The sequence below is a fragment of the Myotis lucifugus genome, unplaced genomic scaffold (assembly GCF_000147115.1).
Source record: "Myotis lucifugus unplaced genomic scaffold, Myoluc2.0 scaffold_517, whole genome shotgun sequence".
Classification (NCBI taxonomy): domain Eukaryota; kingdom Metazoa; phylum Chordata; class Mammalia; order Chiroptera; family Vespertilionidae; genus Myotis; species Myotis lucifugus.
In genome coordinates this window covers 272,794-296,657 of record NW_005871565.1, presented here as the reverse complement: position 1 = coordinate 296,657, position 23,864 = coordinate 272,794, and the positions used below count along the sequence as shown (strand labels likewise).

The 23,864-nt window shown below is 39.4% G+C and overlaps 1 protein-coding gene across 5 annotated transcripts in view; it reads right to left on the bottom strand.

The window, feature by feature from the left end:
* Positions 1–20,627, bottom strand: part of MAP3K19 (mitogen-activated protein kinase kinase kinase 19) — a 35,613-nt gene extending 14,986 nt beyond the window's left edge. For 4 of the 5 annotated variants that reach the window (XM_023745119.1, XM_023745121.1, XM_023745123.1 and 1 more), the window contains exons 1-5: positions 20,606–20,627; positions 18,417–18,529; positions 9,976–10,072; positions 2,811–2,889; positions 1,454–1,707 (exon numbers count right to left, since the gene is read on the bottom strand). In XM_023745119.1, coding sequence (XP_023600887.1) covers positions 1,454–1,707; positions 2,811–2,889; positions 9,976–10,072; positions 18,417–18,529; positions 20,606–20,627 — 565 coding nt within the window. The remainder of the gene's footprint in view (positions 1–1,453; positions 1,708–2,810; positions 2,890–9,975; positions 10,073–18,416; positions 18,530–20,605) is intronic. The other variant, XM_023745120.1, reaches the window with a different exon arrangement.
* Between the last annotated feature and the right edge of the window lie 3,237 nt (positions 20,628–23,864).

The window sequence follows — 23,864 nt, the reverse complement described above, 5'->3', positions numbered from 1 at the left end:
AGAACGTGCAAATATTTCCCTATTTGTCCTGGGACTGGAAGGCGTTTAGTGCTGCTTATCATGCTGCTGAGGACGAGAGGCAGGATCGGAGGCTGAAGCGAGGCTGCCGAGAGCCGGAATGAACTTTGCCGGTTTTAAGGAGGAAGACTCTGGGTCTACTTTCCAGTCCAGACCTGATGCGAACACCCTTGCGTACAGCCTGTCCGAACACTGCTTCAACATTATGGTAACTGAGATAAGCCAGACACGAAAGGACAAGAATTGTGTGATTCCACTTACATGAAGTACCTAGCATATTCAAATCCATAGAGACAGAAAGCAGAACGCTACCGGGGTTATGGAGCAGGGGAGAACGGAGTTACAGAGTTCCATCGGTAGAGAGTGTCAGTTTTGCCAGATGAAAGAATTCTGGGGATGGTTGCACAACAATGTGAATGTACTTGATGCCACTAAACTGTACACTTAAAATAGTAACTTTTAAGTTATATACATTTTACCACAATAAAAAAATTTTAATTGTAATAAAATACTGCTTTAGTTAAAATTCACTTAAGCTCTACCCAGCCCCCTAAATCTTATAATTTTATCTCCCCTTTGTTTGGTGCAATGCCTCACAGTTCGCATGCTGTGCCATCTCCTTCATTATAATAAGCCAATAAATGTAGCTTTTTGGGTGACATGTTTGTCCCAGGTGGTTGGCCGATTGTCTCAAGACAGTGGAAAGCAAATAGCAAAGACAGCATTGCCCTAAGGCAATGGTCAGCAAACTCATTAGTCAACAGAGTCAAATATCAACAGTACAACAATTGAAATTTCTTTTGAGAGCCAACTTTTTTAAACTTAAACTATATAGGTGGGTACATTATTATTAACTTAATTAGGGTACTCCTAAGCTGGCCTTTGCTAAAAACGTCCTCAATCTGATTGAGGTAGGTTCGCTGAGGTTGACCCCTTCCAACTCTCCCATCCACACTCGTATACTTGTTTCGTTTATCTCCTTTCGTTCATCCTCTCTATATGTCCAAACCATCTCAACATACCTTTCTCAATCCTCGACACTACATCTTCTTTCACTCCACAACGTTCCCTAAAATTAACTTAATAAACTTAAAGTTTTAAGTCAACTTTGCACTGTACGTGCATGCCCGCACATGGTATTTTGTGGAAGAGCCACACTCAAGGGGCCAAAGAGCCGCACGGTTTGCCGACCACTGCACTAAGGGGAAACACTGGCCTGTTTCCCCTTAGGGCAATGAGTCTGGAGCTGGAGAGAGTGGGAAACTCAGCTACTGCAGAAAAGCATCCTCAGTGTGGACCCCAAGGTTCCCACAGATAAACATCAAGCAAACATGAGTTCACAGGAAAGATGGTCCAACCCTCAGGAAAAAGATAAATAAACATTTGTCAAATGAAGGATAAAGGAATCGCTGTGCATTTAAATCTGTGGACTCACCTTCAGATTTTCTCTGCTGGCCTCTCAGAGGGCGAGGCACATCTCTGGCTACAGACTTGGAGATGTGGGCTTCTAAGCAAGGTCTTGGTAACAAGACCAGGTTCTCATCGCAGAGCTCCTTGGGGCTTTCTTCTGTCCCCAGGAGTAAAGGCTGTGTGGTTGGCATCTTTGTTCCGAAGTCCATCATCTCAATTTCATTTGGAAGAGGAACAGAAGGTGCTTGTGCCCATGCTTGATGCTCTGAGGTTATCTGACTAAAAGGAGGAGGAAATGGCTTGATTTAAAACTCCTTCCCCATGTCTTCCGGATCTCCAGTTCTCAGTCCAGCCTGACATCACTAGAAACTTTGGAGAACCATTTCCAGATGGTGCTGCTGAGTAGGATGGCTGTGTTCCTAAAAGGACAAGACCTCCCCACCCTTCAACTTGCTCCCCACCTGCCTGCCCTCTGCACCCACACTTGAGTTTTCCCAGTCCCTATTTTGAGCAGAGAAATCAGAGTGGCCAAGGGCACCCTTTACTTCTCCAAAGGCATTAACCAGCCAGTGCTTCTCAATCTGTCTTTGGTGAAGGATCGGTGCTTAAACTTTCCAGCCTATTGTGGACTGAAACTTATGTAAAATGTAATAAAAGTGAATTTCTACAGCCCTGGCCAGTGTTCTCAGTGGTTAGAGCATTGGCCTGTGCACCAAAGGGTCTCAGGTTTGATTCCTGGTCAAGGGCACAGACCTGGGTTACAGGTTCAATCCCCACCAACCAATCAATGTGTCTCTCTCTCACATCAATCTCTCTCTCGCTTTTTCTCCCTTCTTCCCTCCTCTCTTCCACTCTCTCTAAAAATCAATGGTAAAAATATCCTCAGGTGATAATTAACAACAACAAAAAAAGTGAATTACTATAAAAAGAATTAAAAATTTGAAAAAAAAGCCCCATTTTTTTTTTCATTATCAGATTCATGAATATAACATGACTGTGAAATTGCTATACAACTTTTTAAGTGTTTAAATTACTGGTAACAGAAGGACCACAGACCACAGTTCAAGCAGCTCTGGCGCAGGGAAAGCAAACCATGGCCTCCCGTCTGTTTTCCTAGTTTTATGAGATCACAGCTACATCCGGCTGTTTTCAAATCGGCTATAGCTGCAGTCAAGATACAACTGCAGAGATGAATCATTGCAACAGAAACCATAGGGCCCACACACATTTACCTGGGCCCTGCCACAGTAATATTTATTATGATTCCTGCTTTCAGACGATTATTTTCTTCTTTTTAGTGGACTTCCTAAAAATGTAGGTTGCCATGCAAATATCATTTCATACTTAAATTTCGTCCTAACACTTCAAAGAATATTCCTTACTTGCTTTCTTTTAAATCTTCTTGGCTCATCTCTTGGGCATGATGGACTTCTCTTGGAAAAGTAACAATAATCTCGACACCTATAGAAACATGTGACAATAGTAGAAAGAAGAAAGAAATGAAGTCCAGTGGTAACTGAGAGAAGTATTTTATTTTCGGTTATTTGGCGAATCTGTTCTTAATTATTACAGAATGGAATTAACCAGGAGGTAGCCATCATTGTATCTTTTCTGTCCAACATATGATAGGTCTTAAATAAATGCTTCTTAGAGAGCAAAAAATTGTATGGCAAAACTTTCCAGATGTAAAGTTTTATGGCAAGCAGTGTTGTCCCTAGGATAGGAAAAACAAGGCTACCTTCTGTAAAGTGTAACCAATGACACCCACTTCAGAGGACTGCTGTGAGAATTAAGTGAGATAATTTATATATTGCCTCAGGAGCTTGCTCGTATTTATAAATTTGGTCAGCTCCTGTCTGATTCCATGGAATGATTCAATATAACCCTTAAAATAGAAAGTTCCAATTTGTAGACTCCATGCTTGCTTACAACATACCACGTTAAACACACCTAAAACACCACTGTGAGCCACGCCAAAATAGCCTGTACTTTAAGGCTTGTCTGTCTATTCATTCTTTTTCTATTCAACAAAATTGTATTAAGTGTGTATGCCAAGCCCAAGGCTTTGTGCTAAAGATATAGAAATAAACAAGGTGCCGCTGTGGCCCTCACAGAGCCGATAAATAAGGAAGCAAAGGGTATAGCAAGACAAGCATTGTGATGCGGGAACATAGGGAGGACGCAGTGCTTGTCCTATCCATGGATCTGTCAGAGCATTGATTCAGTCTGCATATGCCCGGAAGAGCCACCGTTTTAATCAGCTCCACTGGTCGATTGCTAGGGAAGAAGTGTGTATTAGCAGGGAAGACAACAGCAGGGCACGAATCTGGGTCTACATCCCTCCTCCACTTCTTTGGTGACCTTGGGAAAGTTACTTAATAGCTATGGTTATCAGCATTATCTCAATTAAGGTGTTTTTTAAAAAAAAGAACTTTAAGCCAAAACCGGTTTGGCTCAGTGGATAGAGCGTCGGCCTGCGGGCTGAAGGGTCCCAGGTTCGAATCCGGTCAAGGGCATGTACCTGGGTTGCGGGCACATCCCCAGTGGGAGATGTGCAAGAGGCAGCTGATCGATGTTTCTCTCCCATCGATGTTTCTAACTATCTCTCTCCCTTCCTCTCTGTAAGAAATCAATAAAATATATTTTAAAAAAAAGAACTTTAAATTTTATTTTAACAGTTTATATTCATTATTATTTTACATTAGTTTCAGGTGTACAGCACAGTAGTTAGACAATCATGTTTTTATTATTTTTAAAGGATTTTGGATATTTTGTCATACATACAAGAACCACCACAACAAAAGCATTTTTATTGTTCAATTTTTGTGCCTGTGTTATTTATGAGACTAGCATTAAAAACCAGTAAACATTTCTAAAAGGAAAAGTTTTGTTTACAATGATAATAGTATTTACTAGCTTTGTTATTCAATATTATATTATGTAGTACCATGAAAATGTACCTCGCTTTGGTTTTCTTGATGTTTCTCAAATAAGACAACTTGATTGCAAGTTTTCTAATATTATATGATAGCAAAGGACATGTCACTAAAAATGAAGTTTTTTTGCAATGGTTGATTTTTAAAAAAACTTTTCAAAGATCCTATCACCACACTCTGGAAGCACAAAATGAGAGGCTTGGAATGACTGTGTAGAGCTGGAAGGAACTTAGAGTTCACCTAATCCGAGCCCTTCATTTTAGAAATGGAGCAACTGACACCCATGAGGCTGTGGGACGTGTCCGGGGCCACGCTTGGACCTGAGAGGAAGATGGATGTCTTTCATAACATTCTGTAATCATCCTGGAGGGCAAACACCGAGCTGACACATTAGAGACAGAAAAACATGCAGCAAACATTCCTAATAACTAATGTCAGTGGAAAGGATGCTCTGCACAAAGCAAGGTGCAGTTCGTGCTTTGTATGGAAGTGAGAAGACTGTGCAGTGTATTCACAAGAATGTTCTTAAAAATGACTGTGTCTTTACAATGATTGAGGACTAAGAAAACCAGATGTTTTTAAGCAAATTTAATGTTTTCAAAGTCTGTTAATTGGTTGATTTCTTTTTCACACCAAAGAACAAAAATACAATAATCAAGTATAAGAAATACTTGCTTTTAAAGAAACTGTTAAAAGCAATGGGCCCAGCCTTGGCCGGTAGCTCAGTTGGTTAGAGCATCATCCCAATGTGCCAAGGTTTTGGGGCCATACCCAGTGTGGGCACATACAAGAATCAACCAATGAATGCATAAATAAGCAGGACAACTAATCAATGTCTCTCTCTCTCTCTCTCTCTCTCTCTCTCTCTCTCTCTCTCTCTCTCTTCCTATAATCAGTAATTTAAAATATCTCTCTAATCAAGAATTAAAAATCTATAATCAATCTATACTCTGTGGAGGAGCATGGGAGACTTGGTTGGAAAGTTTGTAAGGAGGAAAATTCCGAAAAAAGGGGTGGGCTGAAGGCAGCCCTCCCTGTTTATCGGAATTCTGACTTAGGGGAGTTTGGCTGAAGGCGGCCACTCCTAATTGTTCCTTGACCTGTGCATGTGTGGACCCTTGGGTGTTTAGCAGACTCTTTATGCTTAACCTTTAGGTGTCCTTGCTTAAAGGCCACTGCAGACACATGTGTCCTCCCAAGAATGCTTACCCTACTGATTGTATCTAAAGGATAAACTTTACCTCAAACTGCTGGTACAGTAAAAGCCTGAAGAAGCAGGCTAACAGGCTATTTGGTTCCTATAGCCAGGCAGTCCCTCAGCCTCTCTTTCACAGCAATCGTGTGTCAGAGTAATCATTCATCCATCACTCAGGGTCTGCTGGTCAGCCCCAGCAACACTCAATCAAAATCTATAATCAATAATTAAAAATTTATCCAATCAATTATCCTATATAATAAAAGCTGAATATGCTAAGTGTCTGGTCGTCCGGTCGTCCGTCCAACCAATCAAAGCATAATATGCTAATGACATGCTAAGGCCGCTCAACCAGTTGCTATGACATGCACTGACCACCAGGGGGCAGACAGTCAACTGGTTAACCAGTCGTTATAAAGTGCACTGACCACCAGGGGGCAGACGCTCAACACAGGAGCTGCCCCTGGTGGTCAGTAAGCCGGGTTCATGGCTGGCAAGTGCAGCAGTGGTGGCGGGAGCCTCTCCCACCTCCCTGACAGTGCTAAGGATGTTAACTGCCAGCTTAGGCCCGCTCCCCAGGAGGTGCAGGCCTAAGCTGTCAGTCGGACATCCCCTGAGGGCTCCCGAACTGTGAGAGGGTGCAGGCCGGGCTGAGGGACCTGCCCCTTGAGTGCATGAATTTTGTGCACTGGGCATCTAGCATATATACATAGATATGTGTGTGTGTGTGTGTGTGTGTGTGTGTGTGTGTGTGTATAATGGGCCCATCCTAAACTGTTGGCCCTAAGTGGGAAAAGAAATTGTAAAATGTGCTGACTCTGAAATCAGCTGGGAACATACAAATGTGTTCTCTGTTTTGTCTCTTGAATGCTGTGAGTGGTTTGGGAGACCCTGAACCTGCCCAGTGGGCCAGGAAAGATGATGCATTGTCATATGTAAAAACAAAACACTTGCTCTTGTCTGAGTGCATCTTTCCACATACGGTGTAAATTAACCCCACCAGAAAATGTTACAGTAGAAAAACTAAAAGGCAACATTTAAACATAGAAACAATTTCCTCACAAAAATGGTAAAAATGACATTCAGAAAGCCTGGAAATGATTATTACTTGTAATGTTAAAGCCATTATTAAAATGAAAACTTAAAATAGACTTAGCCTAAGTCATTCAATAAAGAAAAATTATTTTCTCCTGAAAAGTCTCACTTTCTTTTGTTTTCTGCTTGTTCTGTTTAAATTGATGGCTATCAAAGGTTCAAAATATTTTTAAAATCCTCACTCAAGGAGTGAGGATATTTTTCCCATTGATTTTTTTTTCCAGATAGAGTGGACAGCAGGGGAGAAAGGGAAAGAGAGAAAGAAGCAGTGATGTGAGAGAGACATTGATTGGTTGCCTCTCACCCGCACCCCGACTGGGGAGAGGGGTTGCACCTGCAACTCAGATACGCGCCCTTGACTGGGAATCGAACCCAGACTCTCCAGTGCACAGGCTGGTGCTCTAACCACTGAACATGCTGACCAGGGCTAGGTTCAAAATATTTTTATAACCACTCCATGTTTTGATAATTTCCTAAATCATAAGTCTCAACAAAGAGTTTTCAAAAACTGCACTTTCCAGCCTCCTTTGCCACTAGAGAGACAGGTTCACTTGAGTTACACGAAAAAGGATGAGGTGCAGGCATCCTCTTTGCTGATGTGGGTGCAGCAGAGAGAATCCTAAGTTGATGCGGAGGCAGCTCCCAGCTGGGGCAGAGGCAGCCTGGTTGGGGGTCAGTAGCAGCCGTGTTTGTGATGTAGTTATGAGAATTCTTTCTGATGGTACAACCTACAGTCTGTTCTTCTACTTTGGCTTTTCAATGGTCTATGAATTTTCTAATATCTTTTAAAACTGCCCTTTTAACCCAACTAGAGTAGATTGTATTATCTGCAACTAAGAATCTTGATGGATATACACTGCAGTAAAAAAAAAATTAAGCCGTGTCTGGTGTGGTTGGGCATCATCCCATGCATCAAAGGTTGCTTGTACACGCAGTAGGGGGCATGCAGATTGATGTGTCACTCTCACATCAGTGTTTCTCTCTCCCTTTCTCTCTCTCTAAAAATCAATAAAAATTCTTTTTAAAAGTTTAAGTCCAGTAATTTTCAGGAAATGGGTTCTTATTCACTCATGAAAAGAGCAATTGTACGCGCTTTATTTCCAGCCTACAAGGTTTGTATCTGTTATGTTCTGGAAAAATAGCTGATTGAGGAATGCAAGATTTTTATACTAGGGAAAAAAATGAGGGCTCTTTTTTGGAGTCTATAAATTGTATTTTACACATTACCATCTGTAAAAGTCTGTAATAAAGCAAATGCATAGTGCAGGAATACTTATTTGTTAAAATCTATAAGAGTGATAGATTATTTATGGAGATTATATATAGATATATTTTAGTGATGCTCCCTCTTAAATAGACTACAATGAGCAAACAGATATAGAATAAATGATTACATGTGTATATCTACAACAGAATAAATAGTTCTATGGCATATGCATAAGGTCTTCATAAAGTATGCAAACGCTTTCAACATTAACCACTTGGCGTATGTTAGAAACAACATGTAAATAGGATTTAAAGCAATGTATTGATATTTAAGATGGAAGCAATGCACAGTAATGCTCCAAACATTTTTTATTTTAGACTTTGTGACTCAACAGAGTAACTAACTAGCTCAACTGAAGACTGTATCAACTATGAGAAGGAAAGTTAAAAACATACATGTTTCTGTTAAATTTGTAACCCAAGTAACTAAAGCTTAAAGCCACAAGAGCTTCCTGGAGATGCCGCATAAGGATCATGGCTCTTATATGAAAACCTAAAATACTACAAATTGATTTAAAAAGAATTACTAGCATCTCAAGTGGCAAGTCATCTCCAAACTGAGCCAAGTAAATGTATTATTTAACCTCCTGGAAAGTGCCTGGGACACAACCGGGTATCTGAGAACTTGGCTTTGACTCTTTGGGAGTCAAAGGCCAACTTCAAGGACTGCTTGGAAGGGGCCAGGATTTGTTTATTTTAATTTGGTCTTTCAGGGCTCATGGTGTGAATCATTTCAAATGTTACTAAAGTATTCTCCGCCCTCAGCCTGGGGGAGAGATTCCGAGTGAGCTCGAGAAGGCTGCCAGCAGAGGACAGCATCGCACAAGGGGCAGGAGGAGACTGCCGCCTGGCTAGCACCGCCTCACCCGGGGGAGGTTACCAGGGACAAGAGGAAAAGACAACCGTGGGGCAGCTTCCCTGGAGTGTTAGAAATGGAAGTCAGAAAACTGCAGAGAGAAATGGCAGCCGTTTGAATAAACATTTAATTTAAGAAGTTTATAGGTGGCATGTGATAGACAAATGTGATGCTATGGTGACTAATTTCTGACGCGAAAATTTGCAAGTACCTGTGGTCTGTTCAATGCAAGGGTGCTTGTAGATATGACAGGATACCATATGTGGAATGGATGATTGTTTTGGAAAATTCCAGACTTATGGCCTCATAGAATAAAAGACTGGGACTTAGAGCTTTAGTGCCTTGTTCAGCCCCCCAACTTCCCCTCAAGGCAGGAGCTCTGGGTCAGCAGCAGATGGACAAATGCTTAGATCTGAAAGGGAACAGATCCCTGTTGCTGATGGAAGATTGTGTGAGGAAAGAAATGGGGTGGGGGGGGGGCGGGGGTGCCAGAGGCTAAAGCCAACAGCAGTTAGCATATTAATGCAAAAAGAAAACATTGGAAGGTCAATGGACTTTGATATTTAGCAGGGCTGAAAATCAGCATAATACTGCCCTGCTGTGGGCTCAATGGCTCAAGGCAATTTCCCAACCTGATAATCCTTATACTGTTTACCAAACTTCACCTTTGATCTGCCTATATGCATTGCTAAAGGGCAAATGTGTATTCAAGTAAATAAAAAGCTGACCAGGCGATAAGTTGAGAAGTTGGTGTGCCTCTTCAAGAAAGAGGTCTCCACCTGGCTCCCAATGCCTTCTAAAGTCATATTTCTTGTATAGCATTTTCATTTGTGCATCAGCCCCTCCCTCAGATCCTGAACCCCGCCGCCAAGGTTGCGGGGGCAGGGGGAGAAGGGGCTGGAGAGATCATATTAAAAAAAAAAAAAAGGAAAAAGCCAGAGAATGGCTGGCTGAGATGAGTGGGGTAGAATAAAGAAAAGGGACACAGAGAGTGCAGAGGGATGCTCGTTTTGGCAGAGCAAGTTGACAAGATTCACTAATTTGCATATGGGCAAAGGATAGACTTATGAGTGGTTTTTCATTCCCTTTGTGCTTTTCTGTGTTTCCAAAGTTCTGCACTGAGCACTTCTGAAATTAGGGAGAAAGCTAAATAGTCCATGTTATCTTTGTAAACACTTCAAGGACAGAAGCCAAGATACCTTCTGTCCTGGGTTGCCAATCTCGTCCACCACCACTCGGATCTCCTCCTTCTTTAACCAATATGGAATGACTGCAGCCATCATCTTGGTCAAACTCCTGCAATATCATAAAATAGGAACTCAGTTATTCAGTGTGCTACCTTTTTGGCGGGGGAGGGGGCAGGGTAAATGTTGACTTTTCTAGGCTAAAGTTTCACACTGCGGTTTCCTTTTAAATAAAGTATTTAGGACTAAAATAATGGGAAAGTGTCTGCCCCCAAGAGCACCAAGCTCAGACAGACATGGACGTGATTAATTACATAATCAAAAATGACGATCAAAGGCGAAATCACATAGACACATAGAAATTCAATATTTTATACTTTATCATGTCGGCACCAGGCTTCTAAGCTGCTACAAATTCCATCTGGGTGGGTAACTGGAAAAAATCCTTTGGCCGCAGTCACAGTGAGCAACCCCAAAGGAAATGGTCTTTTCCATCTGCCTCCTTGGGGCATCATTTACAAATGCGGAGGGTGGAAATCCCTGCCCCGTATGGAAGCTGCCCGAAGGACCCTAGACTGAAAGGAGGCAGCAAAGCCGATTAAAGTTTCACTCGGCCAGCTTTCTGATCCAATCATGGCACGTCTCCTTTTTACCCTCTAGGAAATAATCATTATGCCGAAAAACATGTTTGAGAGCCAACTTGACTTATAAAAAGTTCTCCAAACTCTGTAAAGAAAAAACGCTCTCTTGTTGGAATTCACCGATATGGGTAGGTTCCCTCACAGAAGTACTTGCTGGTGATTTTGCCCTTTTTAATGCCTAGAACAGTGACAGATGCTAGTAGCAGTTACAATATCCCATCACAAGCTGGATACGACCATTAGCTCCCTGGCTTCTCTGACCCGGGTGACCAGCTATGTAAGGAGACTGTTGGATGAAAAGGCTTTGCCCTGCGTGCAGGTGCCTGTTGGACAGGCAGGCAGAGTTATCGCAAAGCTCTGTCATTCATTACTTGCCAAGGGAGCCTTTTTATTTTCTCACTTTGTTCATTTAAATTATCATAGAAAATGATGAAAGTAAAACCCTTATTTATACTGCTACTAACAATATTTTAGGTCTTCAACCATAATCATTTAGTTGCCATACCTTACTTTGATGCAGCAAGTCATGCTTTTAAAAGTATTTTCTTGGCAGGTGGGAGACCTGGACTGGCTCACCCTGGTCCTAGACTATTGTCAATTTCACTGCTCACCCTTCTCTGCATTTCAAAAACCTTATTACTATCTGGCAAATTTCTTCTTCCTCCCATCCAATTACAAAGGCGGGAGGGAGATCCTCTTTTTAGAATATATGGAAATACACAATAGTTTTTTTAAAAAAGCAGGAGAAAAATCACCTATAATCCTACAAATAAAAAGCAAACATTGTTATCAACTGTTATTGCCATCTTAAAACATTAATTTAATTATATTTCCTTTGTCTTTTCCTAAGAATTTAAATATATAGTTGCATCCTATAATTTTATATCTTAAGATAAGCATGGATTACACAGCAATTTACTAAGCAACTGTCATTTTAATGGAATTTAAAATTTCTTTCCCTCAAAAAAATACCTACCAGGGGGTCATAACAGCCCATGAATTTTATAACATTAGCGCTATATGCTTATTAGGCAGTTTTCAATTCTCCTTATTACATACAGTGCTGGGAACATCTGTGCAATTAATACCCTAATTTTGCATTATTTATTTAAAGTAGATTCCTGGATATGGAATTATTGATCCAAAGAGTATGAAAATTTTTAAGATTTTTTTTTTACACACACAGTTTTAAAAGTAAAGTTTACACTTTACCAGCTGTGCATGAGTGTGTTCCATTCCATCTTCTCCCTTATCAGTTATCATCACTTTTCATTTGTAGTGATGCAGTATGTAGAATCGATTATCTTAGTATTATTCGAATTGCATACTTTGATTAGTAGAAAAGTTGGAGATAGTTTCAGATGCTTATTGACCACTGAATTGTTTTAGTATAGATAGTCTTTGTTCAGATCCTTAGGCTACAACATTCTATGAGACCTCCAAATATTTTTCTACCATTTCACATAATTACAATGATTCAATGAAATTTTTGTGCTAAAGTTTGGAAAGTAGCAGTCCTCATGTGGAAGTGTTAAAGATACAACTGGTTCTCATGTCAGGTTTCTGTATTGATTAATGGGCTGTGATCAGCCTCAACTGCTCAGTTCATCAGTAGTTGGTCCTTTAGGAAAAGCTGGAAGATGCAGAGTGTGGGAACACCTACTTACGAAATCCTTAACAATGACTAGCATTTACGCATGTAGTGCCAGACACTGTCCTATGCACCTACACATATGAACTAATTTAATCCTCACAACAGCTCTAAAGGTAGGAACTCTTTTCTTCTTTTTAAATGAGACCAGAGAAGTGAAGTTACTTACCAGGTCACATAGCTAGCCAGTGGTATTGCCAGGAATCACACTCAGACTCAAAAGTCTGGTTCCAGACCTCTTAACAACTCTGCTTTCTTGCTACCATGAAAAGTTCAAAACAAAGGATCTCAACAAAAACCAGAAAGAAGATAAAAATAACAACGAGCAAAAAATTTTTTAAAAGGATCCTCAAACCTAATTTATAAGTTTTGCACAGGAAAGAATGAAAAATGTGTTACCTACAAGTGCCTGACACACACAAAAAAGTCTTTTTAAAATAAACTGAGGAACCATAAGCATCGCAAATAAAAGGATGTAGAGAATGATATTTACTTTGAAGGTTTTCATGGAAGTGAAGACTCCTACAGAAAGAGCTCAGAATTTTTAATTCCTTTCAGAATGCTAAATCTGAAAGACTTTAAGATGTGCTCCGGTGCCACAAGGAAGAGAACGGAAATAATGGCATTCGGTTGTGAGGGAAGGAGAGAAAATGTTAGACTAGCACATCCCAGACACACATGGATTTCATAAACCATGGACAACAATGCAGGAGGTGATGACAGGCTAGAAATAGGACAGCATTCTCATCTACAAACAGCAGAATGCTAAACACACAGAAGAGAAAGAGGCATAGAAATCATACATAATTAAGTTTGGAAAGAAGATTCTTCTTAGATGAAAAAAGATTGGGAGAGTCTATAAAGAGCCTCTAGGAGTGATCCTGCAAGCAAGGCAGCTGCTTCTATTTGTCAACTATAAAAACCTCGGCAGACAGCCAGAAAGAAAAGAGAGCTTTCACTCAAAGAAAAGAAGCGAAGGATGACCTTCGGTTTTGCAATTGAAACCCCAGGGAAAGCGCTAGGGAAGAAAAGGCAAGTTCAACAGTGAAAGAGTCTGTTTTTCAGAAATGAGTTCAGAGTTACTTTAATCATAATAAGAAAAAATATAGAAGGAAAGTTCAATAAACATTTTAAAGTTGCACACAAAAAAGGGTAATACCATGAAGGGATTTTTTGGCCTTTTCAAAAAGAAAATTGCTTACATATACCATAAAATATTAAAAGTAGCCCAGCCAGCGTGGCTCAGTGGTTGAGTGTCAACCTAGAAACCAAGAGGTCATGGTTCAATTCCTGGTCGGGGCACATGCCCAGGTTGTGGGCTGGATCCCCAGTAGGGGGTGTGCAGGAGGCAGCTAATCAAAGATTCTCTCTCATCATTGATGTTTCTATCTCTCTCTCCCTCTCCTTTCCTCTCTGAAATCAATAAAAATATTTTTTTAAAAATTAAAAGTAAACCTGTTTTGTTTATCAATTTCTAATCCATGACACTTTCAAGATTGGTCTCTAGATATTTTATGTTAGGTCTGATCAAATAATTGAATCGGTACCCCTCTCCTAGGAACTGACCGTTAGGCCACTTCACAATGGGCATTCCACTTGCTTAGACCACATTCCACTTGCTAAGACCATTATCTCTCCCCTCCGGACTTGCCCAGAATCCAGACCTGCACAGAGAATTCTCCGCCCAGAAAAAGCCCGCCTCCCGTCCTTAAAACCTCTGACTCCCCACCTTTGGGGGCTGGCGCCATTTGGGGGCTCAGCCCATCTGGTCTCCAGATGACCTAATAAATTCACAATCCCTTACCACTTTGGCCACGTGCGTTCCTCCTTGGGTGACCCTAACATTTTATTTCAATTACTAGGTTATATTAGTAACCAAAACCAATGCAACCTTCAGTTCTGAGACAAAATCCACCACATAGCAGGTTTTCTCAGGCTCAGTGCTATTGACGTTTGTGGCTGGTTAGCTCCTTGCTGTGGGACCTGCCCTGTGCATTGTAGATAGTTAGCAACAACCCTGGCCTCTACCCACTAGATGCCAGTAGCCCCTCCACCCCAGTTGTGACATCAAAAATGTCTCCAAACATTGCCCAATGCCCCCTGGGGGACAAATCACTCCCTCTTGAGAACCACTGTACTGAAGGAACTTTAAAAATAAATACTCTAACCTGTTTAGAAAAGTTATAAATGAACAAAGGTAAAATATTCATGTAGTATTAAAATAAAAGTTTCCATTCTACCTCATCCCATCCCATGTCCCAGAGGAATCCTTATTTAACCATTTCTGTATTTTAAGTTTTAATCAGTGCAAACAAATTAATCTCATCCTTTTAATTTTCATCAAGTTTTACATTCTAGCCTAAGAAAACTGTGCTTTTAGAAGCCTTTACCATCACCCTACTCCATGCTTTACCCTCCCTGCCCTTCCCGCCCCGCCTCAGTTAGCAGTCTGTTTGCTAAGTCCCTCCATACAAATTCCTGTGCCTTTACTTATACAACAACATCCCCATACACAACACACGGTATTGTTGTGGGGTTTTCTTTTTGATGCAAATGGTATCACACTCTGCACATAAATTTAACCAAGGCATAGTTTTCTGCAGTATGGATATACCATAGTGGGTTTTTCTTTGCTTATTTTAATTTGTATCAAGCTTGACATGTTTTTTTTTAAGTTGACATTATTAAAAAGTCAGATAATGGTAAGAGACTTATATCAAAAAGGTCATCAGTTTGCTTACCCACCCTTCCCAGGCTTTAACCTTTTCTTTTGGTATTTTCTTCCATATTTCTAGAAAACATTTATTCTGCTATCTCTCGAGAAAGCAAAATGAGACATTATCTACTGACTTATTGTTATCATAGTTGACAATAAAAATATGCATAGTAAAATGGAATAAATACTTATCTATCAGCAATTACTTTAAATGCAAATGGATTAAATGCTCCAATCAAAAGACATATGATGGCTGAATGAAGTACAAAACAAGACCCTTACACATGCTGTCTACGGAGACTCACTTTAGGTGAAAAGACACACACAGACTGAAAGGACAGGGGTGGGAAAAGACACTTTATGAAAAAGAAGTAGCTAGGGTAGCAATATTTACACCAGACAAAATAGACTTTAAAACAAAGGCTATAATAAAGAACCCAGCAATTCCACGTCTGGGTATTTATTCAAAGAAACCCAAAACACTAAATGAAAAAGACATATGAATCTCTATGTTTACTGCAGCATTATTATAGATATAGAAGCAACCTAAGTGTCAATCAATAGATTAATAACTAAAGAAGTGATGCATATGTACAATGAAACATGATTCAGCCATAAAAAGAAATGAAATCTTGCCATCTGCAACATGGATGGACCTAGAGCAGTGATGGCGAACCTTTTGAGCTCGACGTGTCAGCATTTTGGAAAACCCTAACTTAACTCTGGTGCCGTGTCACATATAGAAATTTTTTGATATTTGCAACCATAGTAAAACAAAGACTTATATTTTTGATATTTATTTTATATATTTAAATGCCATTTAACAAAGAAAAATCAACCAAAAAAATGAGTTCGCGTGTCACCTCTGACACGCGTGTCATAGGTTCGCCATCACTGACCTCGAATGTACTGTGATGAGTAAAATAAGTCAAACTGAGAAAGACAAATACCATAGATTTCACTTACGTTGGAATCTAAAAAACAAAATAAACAAGCAGATCTGAAACAGAACGTTTTGATGGTTGTGGGGGATGGGTAAAAAGAGGGGGAGATTAAGATGTATAAATTGCCAGTTATAAAAAGTCACAGGGCGGTAAAGTACAACATAGGGAATAGTCAGTAATAGTGCAATAACTGTGTATGGTGTCAGATGGGTGTGAGATGTATCAGGGTGATCACTTCATAAGTTATATGATGTCTAATCACTGGGTTGTACACCTGGAACGAATGCAATATTGTATGTCAACTCTAATTGAAAAAAAAATAAAATAATTTTTAAAGGGTGAAAAGTTCCCTGGCCGGTGGCTCAGTTGGTTGCAGAATTGGCTCATACACCAAAAGGCTGCGAGTTCAATTCCCAGTCAGGCACAGACCTACATTTCAGGTTCCATCCCTGCGCAGGGGCGCAACTGATTGATGTTCCTCTTTCATATCAGTGTTTCTCTCTCTCTCCCTCTTTCCCTTCCTCGCTCTCTAAAAATCAATAAAAAAGAGATGCTCAGGTGAGGATTTTTAAAAAAAAGGGTGGGAAAAGTAAGCCAAGTTTTTCAACTAGCAGAAAAATATTTGTGAATCATATATCCAGAATATATAAAGAATTCTTTAAACCCAAAAATAAGAAAATGAACAATCCAATTAGAAAATGGACAAAAGACTTAGATGATTCATGCTGATGGCAAAGAAACACATGAAAAAAATGTTCAGCATTGGTTATTAGGGAATACAAATTAAAACTACAATGTGACACCACCTACAGTCATCAGATGGTTAAAATAAAAAATACTGACAGTACCAAATGTTGACAAAGGTGTAAAGAAACTGGATCTCTCATTTATTGCTGGAGGGAAGATAAAATAGGAGAGTCACTCTGGAAAATTGTTTGGCTTTTTTTTTTAAAGTTAAACATACATTACATATATATGATCTAATAATTGGACTCCTGAGCATGTATCCTAGAGAAATGAAAACATATGTGTGTACAGAAATCTGTACACGAATGTTCATAGTAGTTTTATTTGTAATAGCTCCAAACTGGAAACACCCCAAATGTCTTTCAATGGGCGGATGGCTAAATAAACTGGGGGACATCTGTATCACAGAATATTCCTTAGTCATCCAAAGAAACTATTGACACACACAGCTTGGATCTATCAGCATATATTCATTAAGCTGAATAGAAAAATCCAATCTCAAAAGTTTACATATATGATAATTCCATTTATATGACATTTCTGAAATGAAAATAAACTATAGATATGGAGAACAGATCAGTAGTTGCCAGGAGTTACAGAAGAGGTGTGTGTGTGTGTGTGTGTGTGTGTGTGTGTGTGTGTGTGTGTGTGTTTATAAAGATGGTAGTAGAGGGCAGTTTTATATTTTGATTGTGGTGATTCACAAGATAAAATGTCATAGAACACTGCACACAGACATACACAAACAGAAAAAAAGAGAAAGGCATGCATGCAAAGACTAGTGGAATCCAAGGTCTGTAGTCTAGTTAAATGCATTGTGTCAGTGTCATTTTCCTAGTTTTGACAATGTACTAAAGTTATAACTATAGTTCTCACTGGAGGAAGTTGGTGAAGGACACGAAAGACCACTATGTATAGTTCTTGTGAATCTATAATTATTTCAAAATAAAAGGTTAAAAAATTTTTTTCTGTTTTTCATTTTCTTTGTTGTTTGGGGATGATTTTTTGAAAGGAGAAAGGGACTGAAATGTGTTTACTCCACCATCTCCAAAAGTCATTATTATTTTTTTTCATTATTATTTTTAAATAATATAGGCCATACCTTATTAACTTTTAAAAATAAACAATTTTGTAGACGTATTTTTTCTGATCAATAAAATACTGAGTAGTAATATTTTTAACTCTTTGGGCTATGTCAATTTTTATAAAAACTCAAAAGGTACACATAAGAATACCATGTAAAGTACGTCTCTAATTCTCTCCCTATAGACAACCACTGTTGGTAATTTGTTGTAAATCTTGGGTACCATTCCACAGTTTCCTATGGATCACAGTGTGTGTTACTTGTACTGTCACTATAGTAATAGGAACTTTTGGTGGAGTCATTCATCACAGGCAGCAGGTGACAGCTAGAGACAAGAGGAGGCATTTGACACTATCAGATTCATGATCTTCTCCTTTTCCACATTAACATCCATAAAGACAAGCCACACTTTATTATTTAGTGTGGGTGCCACAATATTTTGTGGTATTAGATACCCACACATACACACTCAATGCAGGAGACTAAGAGTTGACTAGCTAATTACTGCTCTGAGATTAAACTCCAAGAACACTGTCTTATTTATTGTGTTGTAAATTTCTGTATGATTACATTAAAATATAATTGTAATTGTTATAAAATATTCAAGCAACACAAATGAAGTAGATGAAGTATCCATTCTTCATTGGCTGTTTCTTTAAAGAGAGCATCTTACCTCACTGCTGCTGACGCTTTGCAAGAGTATATTTTGGTTTTGGGTAACTGTCATATTGGTTGGAGAAGAGTTTGTATCATGACAAATGTCAAGCAATGATTCAGCATGTTCGTCTGCCAAAAGAAACATAATGTGTTTTGATAAGACTCATCTCAATTTTACAGGAAGATTTAGTTCTTGGTTCTAACAGCAGTTCCATTTTGTCAAAGATTTTTCTAAGATAGTGATCTGGGATCCTGATGAAGTTTCAGGGGATAATTTTCACAGGAAGAGATGTGAGGACAACATGAATCCACAGAATAAATGAGGTTTTGTTTGTTGTTGTTTTTTTAAAATTAGGCAAAATTGCCAAGTGAAACCACGAACAATGGGCTGGAAATTACATTTGCTTTATAGTTTCCAAAGAGAAAAACATTTAGCTACTGTGAGCACACGTCCTGTCTAACACTGAAGCCACGTTAAATTGGCAAGGTTTGAACACCCATCAGTGAACTCCCCGTTAGCTCCTGAGGGGCACTGTTCTCATATTCATCCCCCTCCTGCCAGCCTGCCTTCTCCAAATAAGCATGGGCTCTTGAATGACAACGTCTTCCTTTTCCAATGGCTCTTCCATTTATCTTGTAACTGAAACAAGATTGAACAAGTGATCTATACTCAGACCCTCTATTTCTTCATCATATTTTCCTTCTTTACTCTTTGCAATTTATCTTCTGCCTCTATCCTGCTATTGAAAGTTCCCACTTCCTACCATATCTGCTTTGTAAGCTCTTTTCTAATTTGTTGTTGTTTCCATTTATTCCTCTTGCAACTCTCTCCCAATTCTCCTACGTGCACACCACTCTCTAGCAGTGGGTGCACCTCCTCAGCTCAGCCCCCCGCAATTTTCTCCCCATCATCAATCATTCAATGATCTTGTCCACTCTCAGGTCCTTACGATCTCTCTTGTGTAGAGAATTCCAGGACTAATATATCAGCCCATGCTTTCCCAGAAGCCCTATCCTACAGAAAATTGCTCCTTGAAAGTGCCCAGATTCCATCAGTACAATTTTTTTAGAACACATTACCTTCAGTATCCTCACAAAGCCAGTGTTCTTCTAGCTTGTTGATTGTATTCCCATCTCCCCACATCCCAGGGCTGAACCTTTGAAATCATGTTTGACTCAACTCTCACTCAACTTTTGTCTTTGTGTCTTCACTATCAACTTTACATCACCAAGTTCTGTGAATTCTTCTTTCACAATAAACGCACCACATCCAGCACCTCCCAGACCACTACAACACCTTGCCCAAGGACTCTTTTCCTGGTTCTTTCCACCATATACTTTCTTAATAGAGTTCCCTGCCATGAGTCTCTTTCTTTGAATCCATCCTACACAATAAGAACAGGTTAATTTTCCAAAAACATGGTTTTCATCATTCTCTGGTTCAAAATTCTTTAGGGATTCTATTTTATTGGGGGAAAAAAGGGATAGCCTTAGCTTTACATTTAAGGGGTCCTCAATGGACACACCTTCTTTATGCATCTGACGTTATGTGTTCATTTTCCCTGACATGAACTTTCAATCTGGACTCCTGTTTGGCCCTGAGATGACCATGCTCCCTTACAGCCTGGTGCCTCTGCTCCACAAAAATCAAATCCCATCATTTTTTAAGGACTGGACTGAGTCTCACCTCTTCCATGAGACCCTCTTAGGTATACCCTTGTTTCCTGACCAGATGCATCAAACAAAAAGTCCATTAAACAATAAAGACAAGCAGGTTACACAAAATCATGTGTCAGTAGCATTTTTTTCCATTATGCCTTTTGCCGTGGCTGTCACCATGTCTTTACTCAGACTATCTTTCCCCATCTATATCTAACCTTCCCTTTTTTTTCTTCCTACCATATCTCATCCAGCATTTAAGAACCACCATAAGTCCCTTCCCCTCCCTGTTCCCAATAAGTTCATTCTCCTCTGACTTATGTGATATGGCCCTGACCATACTGAGCACTTTCAAAAGTTTGCACCATATCTTAGACTTCTTTGCATCCCTCAGAGAACCCAGTCATGGGCTTTCAGTCACTGCTCAATAAATACTTGTCAGATAGATTTCTTAAAATGGATCCATCAAATACATGTAGAAAAAGAAAGATGTCTAGTAGGGCCCTTATATTTGGGGAAATTTGAAAGTGAAATAGGAATATTTACCTGGTTTTGGCATAGAATTCATTAGAATGTCCAATAACTGCTGTTTCTTAAAACTCTTTATTTGTGACACATAATGTATTGCTGATTTTCCACTAAAATCACAGAGCTTAGGATCTCTAGGAGAAATAGAATCAGCATCAAAGCTTATTACTTAAATCTGTTCAAAAAAGAAAATGAATATGGAAGGAAAAATATTGACATCAAATAAATGAAAGCAATCTTACATAGTTTGGGGATAACAATAATTACGTCTAAATGTATGAGATAGTGACAATTTTTTATAAAACACTAGAGACCCAGTGCACAAAATCGTGCCCAGATAGGGTCCCTAGGCCTAGCCTGTGATCAGGGCCATTTTCCGCTCATTCACCAGTCCCAGTCCTGCCCTGCTGCCAACACCCACCCCTGTTCCCTGTTCGCCATCTGGCGATCTATCAGAGCCTGTGGGCTGGGGGAGGGACCAAGAGTTCAGCTGTTCCACGTCCACTCACCAGTCCCTAGTCCTGCTGCGCCACCACCACCCACCCCAGTTCCCCATGGTTCCCTGTTGGCCATCCAGCTATTGGAGCCTGCGGGCTGGCCTGAGGGACCAAGAGGTGGTCAATGCACCTCATAGTGACTGGTCGAGGTTGTTCTGGTCGTTGGCCATTTATTATATAGGATTATGATATTTGCAGAAAATTTTTGAACATAAACTTTCATAATTCGTTAGTGATACATAAATTCAGTAAAGATAAAAACATATTGATAAACCATTGTCTTATCATTCCAAATAGTTGACTTGATTCTTTTTCTTTCCAATGTTTTAGCTAACTGGTTACCTTCTTGATATCTTTTTTCTAATGCTAACACCTAATCCTTTTATCATTCAAAATAGTAGAATGACATAATCTCTCTTTAAAATTAAGCTGATATGCTCTTGGTTGAGTGGATGATCTTGTCATAAAATCTCTCTCTGCATGGTCTTTTCATTTTTCTTTGCTTTGCTCTGTGGTTTTTAAGCCCAATTGGCTGATCTTAGGGTTTCTTGCAACAGCACTAATATCCTCTCTATGCTGTACTGAATCCTAACATCAGCTCAGAGAAATCCAGAGGGTAAATGATGAGAACCCTATCAACAGGTCATAGTAAGGGAAACAATGATAAAACTTCATTAGTCATGTTCTGGGACAAGGAGAGAGTTGATCATGGTCTCTGGTCTAACACCTTTGAATTTGAATCTATTGTTATGGGACTGGGTAATGTCTTATGATCCACAACAATATTCTGTTATGGCCTTTTCTCCACCAAGGTCATGATTCAAAAGAAATAGCATAAGATCAAGGGTCAGGACACTGTCACTACCTCAATAAATGGCCTTAAGCAAGTCACTTAACTTCTAGGGACCTCAGTTTGTTCATCTGTCTTGATAGTGTTTCTCCTTTGATCTCCTGTATTCTGGACCCACTTCAGGACTATTGAACACCCTCTCTGGGGTGGTATCTAGTAACCTCCATTGTTAACAATCTCCTCAGATATTTCTCAACACTAAATTCTGAGGTAGTGTCAAACTTCCATCTTCAACCTCTAAAACTAACACTTTTAAAATAGCTCACATTCTAAAGTATACTTTTCTTTTTGAAGGCCCTTTTTCCTTTATTTTTTCCATAACAAAATCCACATGAAAAAGCTTGGGCCATCTGTTCTTATTTGATGACAAACTGTCTAGGTAACAAACAGCATTAGGAAACCAATTCTAACATGAGAGACTGTTTGTTAACCTCTGACTTTTATTCTTTGCCCCCTCCTAAAAGAACATGTTGGCATGTAGTAATTTCTAGGTAACTGGAAATCACTACTATAAATTGCTTTAGACAATGGACAATGCTTTCCAAAATAATTAGTAACATCTTGAAGGTAGGGAGCTACATACTACAGAATTATCTGACATTCCCAGTAACTACCAAAAGAGTAAGTATTTTAAACCAGGGTTTAACAAATAGCAAAGTATAATACAACCAGCTGTCCAAATTGCATGTTGTTGTATTTTTCCTTTCCAACTCTGTAATCCCAATTGGTGCCATAAACTTTTGTTTTGCTATTTTGGTTAGTTAAATTAATTATTCTAACTAGCTGTGAGTATTCAAAAAAATGTGTCCTATGCTTTAAAAACTTCCTTATAAAAGCATCAAAATGTACCTCCTCAGGATGTCCTAATGACCTGTTAGTTGGGTATCCTGAAGGTAGACAAAAAAAAGAGAGAATATTTAATAAACAAAATAAAGGACCAATGTAATAAGAATAATAGATAGTGACATCTAGCATCTGTGCATCACTTTGCAACTATGAAGTCCCTTTTGTGAACACGCATGTGCATTTAGTATACATAATTTAAACATCTAAATGACTCCTGTAAGTAAGAATGGCATATATTCCCTTGCACTGGCGCTGACTGACCACTCATACTCACGCGCGGTGCCTGAGGAGCTCAGCCAGAACCTCTGCGGGTCTGTAGGCTGTTGACATCTCAAGACTCTCAAACAGGTCCACATCTCTCACAGCCAGCATCAGAGGGGTCAGGCCATGCTGGTTTGGGAAATTTACGTCCAGGAACTCTTCCGATGCCTTTAAAAATGTGAAGCTTTATTTACGAAATGTTTTTCTGAATGTCTATTTATACTAATCTTTGCATTTTCATTGCTTGGCCAAATTCTTATTTTGACTTCAATACCTTCTTTCTCAATATGTGTATTGGGAGGGAGCTGATGAATTGAGAAAACACAGGCCTGAGAGGCAGACAGACCTGGGGGGTGAACTTTAGCTTTTTAAGTTGGTTATTTAACCTCCTTGATAGGATTATATCAAGGACACTCTGTTAAACGGTGATTAAATAAGGAATGCCACCAGTTACATAATGAATAATTTTCATCTGGGATGTAATTATACCAAAAAAAAAAAGGTGATATTTATCTAAAATCCAAATTTAACTGAGTGTCCTGTATTTTTATTTGCAAAACCTGGCAACCCTCCTCACAGACCTTCACAGCCCTCAGCTATAACGCAGGAATAACAGTGTGTTCCCTGCGGGGTTGTTTTGGTGATTGGAGAGCGTCACACACATGCTCAGTAAATGTTTGTGGGATGATGACTGAGTTACAGTAGTAAGGCCACTCATTTAACTGCACTTATATAATCAAATGGTGGATATATAGAAGTTATTTGTTGTTTTAATGTTTTAAATTAATTAAAATTTTTAATTTGGATAACTCAAAACTGAAAA